This window comes from Staurois parvus, unplaced genomic scaffold (assembly GCF_062004578.1).
Source record: "Staurois parvus isolate SC_StPar_1 unplaced genomic scaffold, SC_StPar_1.0 ptg000017l, whole genome shotgun sequence".
Taxonomy (NCBI): Eukaryota; Metazoa; Chordata; class Amphibia; order Anura; family Ranidae; genus Staurois; species Staurois parvus.
This window is the reverse complement of record NW_028317813.1, coordinates 16,862,213-16,875,869: the sequence shown is the minus strand read 5'-3', so window position 1 is coordinate 16,875,869 and position 13,657 is coordinate 16,862,213. Positions and strand designations below refer to the sequence as shown.

Here is a 13,657-nt window from a genome sequence, read left to right as displayed (position 1 = left end):
TTTGGGGTACCAGTGGATTTTTCTTACTGCTTGGCAGGCACATGTGGTGGAACCTTTTCTTATAAACTGTGTAGATGGATTTTCACATGCCGTGGAAGCATGTGGTGGGACTGACTGGGTCTCACATGTTTTGGACCATAGGATTGTTACACTGAAGACTGAGGATTTGTGGTGTGTTTACATTTGGACACCTGTATTACAAATTATTCACTCTGATTATATAGTTGGAAATGTAGCATTTATTTGTACTAGATACACTTCCTATTCACTTTATTTGTTTCTATATTGCTTTTCAGATTGGATTAACTCATTAAGCACTGGGCTTATGTTTGGTGACATTTTTCTCCAAATATAATCTGTTTCTTTTTTTTAGGGTTTTTTTTTCCCAGCACATCAGCTTGCATGCACTGGGTTATACACTGATTTACTTATCACATTTGTATTTAGCACTTTTAACGCAGGGTGGGTTCTATTATTTATCATTTATTCAAGATGACTGCAGCTAAAAATGCTAATGGTGTGCAAAGTGATTTCTCAACAAAATAAAGTATGGAAACATGGATGGATAGATAAGTTTGCTTTAAAGATGAAAAATTAATTAAATAGCAATTTCAGTTTGTGGTGCTCAGATACAGCTTAGTTCTGCTTTAATGTAGCTTTGTATTAATTAATACATCATTTAATGTATTAAACTTGGTATCAGCCTCTTGTAGCCCTCTGCACAGTAGAGCTCAGATGAGGAGAGAGAGAGAAGCAGCATAAGGAACTGTGGTTCTCACTCTGAGCATGCTGATAGGAGCTGAGAGCAATATAGGACTGAACTCATCAGTCAGCTGCTTCTCTTTTTACTGTCCAGTCACAGGCTGGGGATGGACAATACCTGTAAGTATAATAGATCAGATCTATAATCTGTATAATCAGTATAATCAGATCTACTGCTCTGCCAGATAAGGCTGTGCTGTGTTGCAGAGCAGTGTAAATCTCAGAACTGGATGAAGAGAATTATAAATTTATTGGCAGTTGAAACAGTCCTTATATATGTATTTAATCGATTAATTTAGCCATTTGCCTACATTATCAGTATATAAAGAATTTGCATAGCCGTTTGCCTAGTGAAAGTGCATGTGTTATGAGTGAATAAGACAAAAAAAAACAAATTAAGTAGACTGTATCCTGTGCTGTTTGATTGTAAATCATTTTTTTATGTAATCTTTATTTTCAAACAAAGCTTTTCATAGACAAAAATGAAGAAGCAAGAACAAGGAAAAACATGCATTGAGTTACAGTTGTATCAAGCATCATGGCTAACACTAAATTCCACATAGGTGGAAAACAAGAATCTCCCCGTGCCTAAGCGCCCTGTGCAGTAATGTGTAGGCATGACAATACAAACAACAATAATGAAAATAATAAAAGGGAAAAGGAAAACACAAAACTCCCGTCAACTGCTCAGGTAGGTAAGGGATCTATCGCAGTGGCTAGCTCGCAGGTCCGACTTAAACGCGGACACACTAGGGTTTAGGCTCAGATGGCGTATGGATTCAAGTAGTCAGGGGCTCACATAAAGGTGCTCTGGGAGCGAGTGGCTTTTTAGGGTCCCGAAACTCCTACCCTTTAGTATCAGGAAGGTCCTGAAGGAGGAGGTTGCGACGTCCCCAAGGACCCTGAAGTCCCAGAAGTGTAGTGAATCCATGTAGCCCAAATGGAGTAAAATGATTGTAAATTACTGATAAACGGAAAATCCTGCAATTGGCCTCTAGATGGAGCAAAGTATTTTAGGAAATTCCTATGATGCTTAGCTCCATCTAGTGGTCAAATGCAGGATTTTCTTTTTAAAAGCAATGATTTAACCACTTTACTACTGCACTACAGCTGAATGACAACTACAGCTCGGTAGTCCAGTTCTGGGAGGGGGTCATATGATGTCCTCCCAGAATGTGCCCCCTGCGCAACCCCACCCAGCACTGTTTGTGATCACTTTGTCCTTTGGACACAGTTGATCACATGACATGGTAAAAGGTCAATCATAGTGGCCTTTTGCCACGTGTCCAACCACAGCTGACCACTATGTAAGTACACTTGCCGGTTATCGTCAGTACTTTCTTCATGCTGTCACAGTGTGAGGAAAGTACTGCCGGTAACAGGCAACTGTGAAAGCAGACATCTGCACTGATAATCAGGGCACTGATTATCAGTGCAGCCCCAAATGTGCCCATCCGTGCTGCCCATCAGTGCCCAGTAATGCTGCCCATCAGTGTCCAGCAGTGCTGCCTATCAGTACCCAACAATGCTGCCCATCAGTGCTGCCAATCTGTGCCAGTCAGTGCCGCCAGTCAGTGCTGCTAGTCAGTGCCCTTCAGTGCTACCTATTAGAGCCCTTCAGTGCCACTTATCAGTGCCCATCATTGCCGCCTATCAGTGCCCATCAGTGCCACATATCAGTGCAGCATCATCAGTGCCTCCTCATCAATGCCCACCAGTGCTGCCCCATCAGTGCAGCCTATCAATGCCCATCAGTGCTGCCTATCAGTGCCACCTCATCAATGCCCATCAGTGCTGCCTATGAGTGCTGCCTCATCAGTGCACATCAGTGAAGGTGAAAAATGACCTGTTTGTACAATTTTATAATAGAGACAAAGAAAACCTTTCAACATTTTCAACTCTTTTTTTTTGTTTATAGTGCAAAAAATAAAACACCCAGTGGTGATTATAGACCATCACAAGAAAGCTCTATTTGTGTGAAAAAAAAATGATAAAAATTTCTTATGGGTACAGTGTTGTATGACCGCACAATTGTCATTCAAAGTGCAGTAATGCTGAAAGCTGAAAACTGGCCTGGGCAGGAAGGGGGTATAAGTGTCCGGTAGGCAAGTGGTTAAAATCCAACACAGCATATAGCCTATTTATATTCACAATTTGCCTCATTCGCACAGAACGAATGTACATGCATTTTCACTGGGCAAATGACTATAAATCAACCTCCAAGTATGAGGCTAAAAATTATTTTACTCTCTGTGTCAAGTGTCTATATTATCAATTCTAGATATTGTAATACCTGCAATAATTATATAAAATATATTATCATTCATGTGTATTTTATCTTTCTATAAAGTAAATTTAATCTGTATATTTATTATTTTAGTTTGCAGCTCTGTTGATATGATCGGACCACTCTGCACTACAAAGCTGTCTCGAGTTACAAACTGCATCAAGCACGCACTGACTGCAGTTCACCCATGGACACGATATTCTGCTGGCTGGGATGCCAAATTCATACTTGTGCCTCTCTCTTACCTCCCCACAGCAGTTTTGGATTTTATTCTAATCATGGGGCAGCCTAAACCAGCCCAGGGGATCTGACTTTACATTCACACTAAGATTACATAGATAAAACTATCTATATGAATCCAGTCTGAATAAAAAAAGTAAGTGGATATCAGAATTATACTTAACAGGGGTCAACAAAAAAATAGACAGACTTTTTATGGACTGGCAGTATGTTTCACACTGTACCACCAAGAACTTGGCAATACACTTTCCACAGAATCATGGGCTTCTAAATGTTGGGCTACTTGCAGTACAGTATATTTTATAAAACTCATCTCAGTACTTCTAGTATATTTCATGTGATTACTGACTAGATCTATAAAATAATTATTAAAAACTTTCACTGAACATAAGCCGAACTTTAGATTAGACTGTTTTCATTAAACATTAATTTTGCAATGTGTTTGAATGTCCTTTGTTTGTACTTATTGAACTTTGCTTCATTTCGGTTGTGTAATTAAAAATTGAACTGGCTTTCAGCAAAGAACCATTGCCAAAAAGTTGTAAATGTGAGTGAATGCTGATGTTTGTACACTAAGATGTAATTGTTGGGCCTGAAGAGGGTGCAACTGTGACATGACTTATGAGGTCATGGGCACCAACAATATCAGCTACACCCATTGATGAGATGGAATTTCACAGTATATGGAGAGCCACAGCCTATCTAACTCAACTTGTATATAATTGTAAACATTTTATTAGCACATAATTACTATGTAATGTCAAGTCCTAAACAATTTGAGGTGATCTGGGTTGGTGAGTGTGTGTTCGGGGGGGGGAGGAGAGAAATAGATTAAAGATATTGCATTTATGGTGTAATTTTCATTAGCCTTCTTGCTTGTTATGTCTATATTCTAGATGATTTTTTTTTCCTTCAGCCAGCGTGCTGAAGGAAAAAAAAAGACTGATTCCTCCATCCACACAAATGAGGTGGATGGAGGAATCTAACAGCCACCCCATCTCCCCCAGTTATCAAACTATTGCTAGAGCAATCATAATGCAGCATTCTTCATTCCTTCAGCATTTTATTACCATTTCCTTGCAGAGCGGGGGTTTCAGACCCTGTTCACATCTGGCGTTTTCACATCTGGCATGTTCAGGTGCCACTCATTTTCAATAGCATCTAAATGAGGAGCGGTTCTACAGTGATTGCTGCACCATAAACCGTGTCAAACCAGATTGCATGAATCTTGTCCCCCAAAAGAAGCTCCTTCTCCTGTTTGGGCGACAAGCTTCACACAGTGCTGTTTGCCGTGAACTATCAAGCTAGAATCGTGACAGAACTGCACCACATTTAGGAGCCATTGAAAAAGGCACCCATGGTGATTTTTGCCGCTATTGCAGTGCAATATGAGATCACAACGATTCTGCTTGACATCCGAAATGCCAGATGTGAACAGGACCTCGGGGTTACTATCTATCAACAGCACTGTAACCTTGAAATCTATTTGTGTCAAGGTCCTACCTTTTCCCAGAGGTTATGTTACTCCATGTGCTAGCATCCATCTTGGATTTCTGCTGAGCATGATGGGAATCTTTTATGCCTTCAGGTCTCTGAGGTCCATCCCCCAGAGGGGTGTGGCTGAGTACATATAAGCCTGGGATCTGCACATGCTCTTTGCACTTGTGTCTTGTGTCTTGGTCTTGCTACAGCTCTGTGTATACGCTCGTGACTCTTCTGGTATTCTGACTCGGCTTGTGACTAAGACCATTCTCTGCGTTTCCCTTTGATCTGACCTTCCGTTGCTGAACCCGGCCCGTGACCTGTGATTCTCTGTCTACTGTTCTGTACTGTTTTGTCCTGTTGTTATTGACCCGGCTTGTCTGACTACGCTATTGTCATTCTCACCAACTACACGCCATTGGCGGCGGCCATTACCGCAGCTGGGGTGTCTCGGGGGCCGCGACCTGGTCCCTGGTTGCGTCAAGTCCATCCCCACCATCAGGGGCCCTGGTGAAGGGCAGCCTGGGACTTAGACTCCGCGCCCTGAGGGACTTCAGTCTGTTGGTGGTGGTTGTCGTCAGCCAGTGCGTTACCCTGCCACTAGGCCTACCTGTCCGTTCCACAGCCCTGCCCTGACATTACACAAGTGCCATGAATCCTGACGGTGCAGGTACGCCTTCACTTCCTATGTTGGTTGCCAGACTGGATCAACAGGATCTCCTGTTGGATCAGTTCGCTCAGGCGTTGCAAACTCTGCTGGCACGCACCGCGCACCTTACTCCTGGTGTTATTAGGCCGGTTGTCACTCCGGTGGTCGCTCCCGCTGCTGTTCCGCTTGCTGTGCCTACCGCCGCGGCTGATGCGGCACCCGCGGTGTCCAGAGGTATGACCGGTTCAGCCCCTCTTCCACAGCGCTTTGGGGGTGAGCCGAGTCAGTGTCGTGGGTTCCTTAACCAGGTGGGGATTTACTTTGAATTAATCCCCTACGCTTTTCCGACTGAGAGGTCAAAGGTGGGTTTCCTCATCTCACTACTCTCAGACAAGGCCTTGGCCTGGGCGAATCCCTTATGGGAGAGGAATGACCCCGTGATTCACGAGTTTTCCGGTTTTGTCGATGCCTTCCGTAGGGTATTCGATGTACCGGCTCGCTCCGCCTCGGCTGCCAAGCTGCTCATGTCTATGCATCAGGGTTCACGGACCGTGGCCGAGTACGCCATAGAGTTTCGTACCCTGGCAGCAGAGGTGGGTTGGAACAATGAGGCTCTGGTGGCTGCGTTTTCTCAGGGTCTTTCTGATGCATTGAAGGATGAGATCGCAGCCAAGGAATTGCCTGTGGAGCTGGAAGCACTAATTTCCTTCCTGATCCTGATTGATACCAGGCTCAGGGAGAGGCCTTCACTCAAGGAACGCCTGCGGAGGCCTTCCAATCGACTCACACCTGCGTTTTCTATCCCACCCATTCCTCCCTCTCCTCCCACGCCTCCTGGGGATAGATTGTCTGGTGGTGAGCCCATGCAGCTGGGGTTTGCTCGCCTTTCCGAGGGAGAGCGAGCCGCTCGGCGTCGGGAGGGTCGCTGCCTGTACTGTGGTCTTGGTGGGCACTTTCGGCAGTCCTGTCCGGTCCGTCCGGGAAACGCTCGCACCTGAGATCCTGTCGGGGACAGATCTTGGGTGGAGTCTCCTCGTCCCCGGCGTTCCGCAGAGATAAGCCACTGATCACCGTTGTCCTCTCTTGGGCAGAGGGCTCGGTGACGGCCCAGGCGTTGGTAGATTCTGGGGCTGGCGGGTTGTTTATGGACAGCTCGTTTGCTGCCCAGCACTCCATTCCCCTGCAGGCTCGAGTTACCCCATTGGTTCTCGAGGCGATAGATGGCAGGCCCCTGCAACCACCGCAGGTTACCCACGAGACTATGCCAGTTGAAGTAGCTATTGGGGCTGTTCACAGGGAGTTGGCCTGTTTCCAGGTGATTTCTTCTCCGCACTATTCGGTGGTTTTGGGGTATCCCTGGCTCCAGATGCACAATCCAACCTTCAATTGGCAAACTGCCGAGATTCTCTCGTGGTCTTCACAGTGTGGGGCCGGGTGCATCCGTGGGCCGGTTAAGGTGTTGTGTGCCTCCTCAGACTCTGCGTTGCCCACTGATTATGGGGAGTACCAGGACGTGTTTGATAAGGTACGCGCTGGTGCCTTACCTGCTCATCGTCCTTACGACTGCGCCATATCCTTGCAACCCGGTGCCACTCCTCCGCGTGGCAGGGTGTATCCTCTCTCGGTTGCGGAGAATAAGGCCATGGAGGAGTACGTTGCGGATGCGCTTTCCCGGGGGCACATTCGTAAGTCTACTTCCCCAGCAGGAGCGGGCTTTTTCTTTGTAAAGAAGAAGGGTGGTGAATTGAGGCCTTGCATCGATTATAGGGGTCTCAATCGAATCACCACTAAGAATGCCTACCCGATTCCCTTGATTACTGAGTTGTTCGACCGCCTTAAGGGGGCAACAGTCTTTACCAAACTTGACCTTAGGGCGGCGTACAACCTCGTACGGATCAAACAGGGGGATGAGTGGAAGACCGCGTTTAACACCAGAACCGGTCACTACGAATACCTGGTGATGCCCTTCGGGTTGTGTAACGCGCCCGCAGTTTTTCAGGAATTCATAAATGATGTCCTTCGTGACTTGTTGCAGCAGTGCGTGGTAGTTTACTTGGATGACATCCTGGTTTACTCTGCCTCCATGGAGTCCCATATCCAGGATGTCAAGCAGGTGCTGCAACGATTACGTGAGAACGAACTTTTTTGTAAACTTGAGAAGTGCGAATTCCATCGATCCCAAGTTGCCTTTTTAGGCTACATCATTTCTGCGGAGGGATTCTCCATGGACCCTCAGAAGGTTTCGGCAGTTCTGCAGTGGCCTCGTCCCAATGGCCTTCGGCCCATTCAGCGCTTTTTGGGTTTTGCCAACTACTATCGGAAATTCATCAGAAATTTCTCCACGCTGGCAAAACCTCTCTCAGACCTAACCAAGAAGGGCAGCAATCCTCACGAGTGGCCATCCGAGGCCATCGTAGCTTTTGAGGCTCTGAAATCCGCCTTCGCTTCGGCTCCGATACTGTCTCATCCCAATCCTGGATTGCCCTTCGTTCTTGAGGTTGATGCATCCGAGACAGGAGTAGGCGCCCTCCTGTCTCAACGTCGGTCGCCCGATGGACCCCTACTTCCCTGTGGGTTCTACTCCAGGAAGCTTTCCTCTGCAGAGTGCAACTACCAGATTGGAGATAGGGAGTTGTTGGCAATCATTCTGGCGCTCAAGGAATGGAGGCACCTGCTCGAGGGCTCCGCAGTTCCGGTCCTCATTCTTACCGATCATAAGAACCTGACTTATCTTTCGGAGGCCAAAAGATTGACACCCCGTCAAGCCAGATGGGCCTTGTTCTTGTCACGGTTCAACTATGTGGTCTCCTATTTGCCTGGTTCCAAGAATGTCAGGGCTGATGCATTATCGCGGCAATACTCTGAGTTGTCCAGGGAGGACTCTGAGCCAACCTCGGTCATACCTCCGGATCATATCCTGGCTGCCATTCGTACCAGTCTGACTTCTCCCCTTGGGGAGCAGATTTTGGCGGCTCAAACTGACGCTCCTCCCGAGAGACCGGAGGGTAGATGTTTTGTACCCGAGGGGTTGCGCACCCGTCTGCTGCGTACCTACCATAACTCCAAAACTGCCGGGCATCCGGGGAGGAACCAGTTGTCTTGGGTCGTCTCTCGGTTGTTCTGGTGGCCAACTCTCCGTGCCGACATCGCCTCTTATGTAGCGGCATGTTCGATCTGTGCCCAGAATAAATCTCCACGGCATCTTCCAATGGGTCTTCTGCAACCCATTCCCAATGGGGAGCGTCCTTGGTCACACCTGGGCATGGACTTTATTGTAGACCTCCCTGTGTCTCGGGGCCATACGGTCATCCTCATGGTCGTCGATCGTTTTTCCAAAATGTGCCATTGTATTCCACTCAGGAAATTACCAACAGCGCAAGAACTGGCCACGGTCTTTTCCAGGGAGATTTTTCGCCTGCATGGGTTGCCCAAGGTGATTGTCTCGGACCGCGGGAGTCAGTTCGTGTCCAGATTCTGGCGCGCCTTCTGCTCCCAGTTGGGCATTAGTCTCTCCTTTTCTTCAGCCTACCACCCGCAGTCCAATGGGGCTGCGGAGCGTTCCAATCAGGCCTTAGAACAATTCCTTCGGTGTTATATCTCGGACCATCTGGACGATTGGGCCGATCTCCTGCCTTGGGCTGAGTTTGCCAGGAACTCAGCGGTCAACTCCTCCTCCGGGATGTCCCCCTTCATGGCCAACTATGGGTACCAACCCGCGGTATTACCTGAGAGGTTCTCACCACAGGACATTCCGGCTGTGGAGGACCATCTTGCTGCCCTGCGTTCTTCATGGGGGCAGATCCAGAGGGCTTTGAGGGACTCGGCTCAGCGTCAGAAGTTCCAGGCTGATCGCAGACGGTTGCCCGCTCCTTCATACCAGGTCGGCGATCGGGTGTGGTTGTCTACTCGTAACCTCAATCTTCGGGTGCCCACACCCAAACTAGCTCCCCGTTTTGTCGGTCCTTTTCGCATTCTCCGCAAGGTGAATCCGGTGGCCTATGCCCTTGCCCTTCCACCTGGGATGCGGATCTCCAATATCTTTCATGTATCACTGTTGAAACCTCTGATCTGCAATCGCTTCACTACCTCTCTGCCTCGGCCCCGTCCCATTCGGGTTGACGGTCATGAGGAGTATGAGGTGAGCCGGATCCTGGACTCTCGATTGGTGCGCGGCCGATTACAGTTCCTGGTTCATTGGCGCGGTTATGGTCCCGAGGAGCGTTCCTGGGTTCCTTCCGCGGATGTCCATGCTCCTGCCCTCCTCCGCGCGTTTCATACCCGCTTTCCTCGGAAACCTTTTGTTGAGCCGCGGAGGGGGAGGGGCCCTTGAGGAGGAGGTACTGTCAAGGTCCTACCTTTTCCCAGAGGTTATGTTACTCCATGTGCTAGCATCCATCTTGGATTTCTGCTGAGCATGATGGGAATCTTTTATGCCTTCAGGTCTCTGAGGTCCATCCCCCAGAGGGGTGTGGCTGAGTACATATAAGCCTGGGATCTGCACATGCTCTTTGCACTTGTGTCTTCTGTCTTGGTCTTGCTACAGCTCTGTGTATACGCTCGTGACTCTTCTGGTATTCTGACTCGGCTTGTGACTAAGACCATTCTCTGCGTTTCCCTTTGATCTGACCTTCCGTTGCTGAACCCGGCCCGTGACCTGTGATTCTCTGTCTACTGTTCTGTACTGTTTTGTCCTGTTGTTATTGACCCGGCTTGTCTGACTACGCTATTGTCATTCTCACCAACTACACGCCATTGGCGGCGGCCATTACCGCAGCTGGGGTGTCTCGGGGGCCGCGACCTGGTCCCTGGTTGCGTCAAGTCCATCCCCACCATCAGGGGCCCTGGTGAAGGGCAGCCTGGGACTTAGACTCCGCGCCCTGAGGGACTTCAGTCTGTTGGTGGTGGTTGTCGTCAGCCAGTGCGTTACCCTGCCACTAGGCCTACCTGTCCGTTCCACAGCCCTGCCCTGACAATTTGATATCCAAAAACATACTGTAACAATACCTGTAAGATGACAGAGGGGGGTTAGATTGAAAGTTCTACTGAAGCAAATGTTGCACCCTGTCCATAAAGTTAGGCAAATTTAGTTTTTAGCTTCACTGTACTCAGTGGAGAGGTGATCTGTGTTTTTGGTCTGGTGGCTTCCAGAACATAGAGCAGAAGGAACCCCTGATTTATGAATATTAGACTCCAGCCAATGCCTGGGGAGAAGGCGTCCAGATGGTGGCTGGGTCGGTGATAAATGTTTGGATGGGCCCGGGCAAAGTGGTGTTCTTTCCTATGCTAGGAAGGATCCAATTCTCCAGGGGCTGCTGCTCTTGGGAGGCAGCAAGGGAAAGTCTGCAGTCTGGGCTTAAGCAGGAGCTGGGCTGAGGTCCTAGAGAAGATTGCAAAAGGATTTTTGGATGGAGGGCAGTGTTCTGATGTCCTGATCTGGAGAAGGTTTTTTTTTTTAATCTCCCTCACTGAGGAACTACCTGTGGAGGATGGATGGCAGTCAGCTCCTGGGACATTGTGAGTAAGGCCTACTGTTGGACTGTCATGTGCATCTGCAGCTTTAGGGATTTGTGCAAGACATCTGTCCTCCTATTGATCATTTTGGAGTATCCTGAACCCCCTGATCCCCTCTCCTGTTTCAAGTTATTCAGCAATAAATTAAAAAAAGACATCCCCTAGACTGAACCTGTATTGTTAGTGTGCATAAAACTATGTCTGTGGATTGCAGCCTCTGTAATATTTTGGGAGAACCCATGTAATCTACAGTAGCCCCTCCAGAGGTGAGCACTACACCAACGCTGATCTAAATGATTTGGTCACCACTTTGTAAATGTATGTACAGTATGTGTGCTGTGGTGCGCTGTGGTACATTGTGTGTTGCGCTCTACTGTACAGTGCAGTGAAGTGGCAATCACAAAGAAGGGCACTGCAGTGCAGGTGTGTTGTAGCACATTGCAGTATTTTACAGTATAATAATACACATATTTTACCTAAAGCTGCTGCAACACACAAATATGAATAAGGCCTAAAGCATTTCTTCCCAATCCTCTCAGAGAGGAGATTGCTGCTGCTAACATTTTATTAATACAGTATGGCAATACAGGACATATTATTATTATTATACAGTATTTATAAAGCGCCAATAGTTCGCTCAGCGCTGTACATTACAAAGGGGGACAGAACATGTGACAGAACAATACCAATACAATGCAAAACATGAGGGGATTGAGGGCCCTGCTCTTTCGAGCTTACAATCTAGGACATATAATCTTTGCTGTTGGAGACAGTGGTGTATTTAGATTTTGTGCTGCCCTAGGCAACACAAAAAGTTTGCGCCCCCCCCACTGAGAGAGCAAGAGAGTTCACAAAGTGTGTGTATGTATATATGAGTCTCTCTCTCTTTCTCTTCTCTCTGTTTCTCTCTCCTTCCCCCTCTTGCTCTTCTCTCTCTCTCTTCCCTCTCTCTCTCCTTCTTCCCCCCCTCTCTCTCTACATCTTCCCTCTCTCTCTACCTCTTCCCTCTCTCTCTCTTCCCTCTCTACCTCTTCCCTTTCTTCCTCCCCTTCTTCTCTACCTCTCTATTCTTTCTTCCCTCTCTCCCTCTCCTCTCCCCCTCTCTCCCACTATCTCCCTCTCTCTTCCCTCTCTCCCACTCTCTCCCTCTCTCTCTCCCTCCCTCTTCCCTCTCTCTCTCCCTCTTCCCTCTCTCTTCCCTCCATCTCTCTTTAACCTCTCTATTCCCTCCCCCTCTCTTCCCTCCCCCTCTCTTCCCTCCCCCTCTCTTCCCTCCCCCTCTCTTCCCTCCCTCTCTCTTCCCTCCCTCTCTCTTCCCTCCCTCTCTCTTCCCTCCCTCTCTCCCCCCTTCCCTCCCTCTCTCTTACCTCCCTCTTTCTTCCCTCTTTCTCGCCTTCTCTCTCTCTTTCCCCCCTCCCTCTCCTTCTCTCCCCCTCTCTCCCCCCTCTCTTCCCTCTCTCTCTCCCTCTCTTCCCTCTCTCTCTTCCCTCTTTCTCTTCCATATCTCTCTCTCTCTTCCCTCTCTCCCCCCCCCTTTCTTCCCTCTCTCTCTTTCTCTCCCTACCCCCCCCCTCTCCCTCCCTCTCTTCTCCCTTTCTCCCTCCCTCTCTTCTCCCTCCCTCTCTTCTCCCCCCATCTCTCTCCCCCCCTCCCCCCTCTCCCCCTCTCTCCCCCCTCTCTCCCCCCTCTCCCTCTCTTCCCCTCTCTCTCCCCTCTCTCCCTCTCTTCCCTCTCTCTCTTCCCCCTCTCTCTCTTCCCCTCTCTCTCCCCCCCTTCCCCCCTCTCTCTCTTCCCTCTCTCCCCCTCCCTCTCTTCTCCCTTTATCCCTCCCTCTCTTCTCTCTCTCTTTCTCTCCTCTCTTTCCCCCTCTCTCCCCTCTCTTCCCTCCCCCTCCCCCCCCTCTCTCTTCCCTCTTTCTCTTCCCCCTCTCTTTCTCCCTCTCTTCCCTCTCTCTCTTCCCCCCTCTCTTCCTCCTCTCTCTCCCCCCCCTCTTTCTCCTCTCTCTTCCCTCTCTTTTCTCTCTCTTCTCTCTCTTCCCTCTTCTCTCTCGGATCGTATGGGACTGCACACACAGCATGATTACCCCCACCCCATCCAAGGGCTGCTGATCTCCGGGCAGCAGGAAATGTGGGTAGGGGTGGTAATCATACTGTGTGTATGTGCAGTCCCATACGATCTATCTGTGATGCATTGACAACAGGAGGGAGAGCCCAGAGAACACAACACAGCTCACCTCCTCAGCCACTTCTCTCCCTGCTCCAGGCTGTCCCCTGGTCCTGGCTCTGAGAGCGGGAGGGGGAAAGGGCTCAGCAGAGGGCAGCCACTCAGGAACACCAGGGCACCCCCTCCATCCGGCCAGGTCTGTCTCTCCCTCCAGCAGCAGAAAGCCGACAAGAGGGAGAGGGGGAGAAACCTCAAACCGGCTTTCAGCTGCTGGAGGGAGAGATACACAGTGCATCCTTCTATAACTGCTCTCCCCCACCACACCGATCCTCCTGCTTTCCGGGCCACCTACAGGAGTACAAGTGATACCCCTCTGATGGCGGCCCTGCATGGCTCTGTCCACCACTGCTCACCAGGTCCCTTCTTCTGGGGGGTGATGCCAGCCCCCTAAAAATTGCCGCCCTTGGCAAATGCCTTGTTTGCTCGTGTTAGATATGCCCCTGGTTGGAGACATCATTGGATTGCATCCAGGTTATACCAAGCAAGAAGTCTGCATTGTGGGC

General features: G+C 49.1%; 1 protein-coding gene across 3 annotated transcripts in view; it reads left to right on the top strand.

Annotated features, from left to right (window-relative positions):
- LOC149473371 (retinol dehydrogenase 16-like) overlaps positions 1-3,730 on the top strand; it is a 52,393-nt gene extending 48,663 nt beyond the window's left edge. For all 3 annotated transcript variants that reach the window (XM_089680897.1, XM_089680895.1, XM_089680900.1), the window contains one exon: positions 3,143-3,730. In XM_089680897.1, coding sequence (XP_089537023.1) covers positions 3,143-3,360 — 218 coding nt within the window. In that variant the 3' untranslated portion in view covers positions 3,361-3,730. The remainder of the gene's footprint in view (positions 1-3,142) is intronic.
- The last annotated feature ends 9,927 nt before the right edge of the window (positions 3,731-13,657 follow it).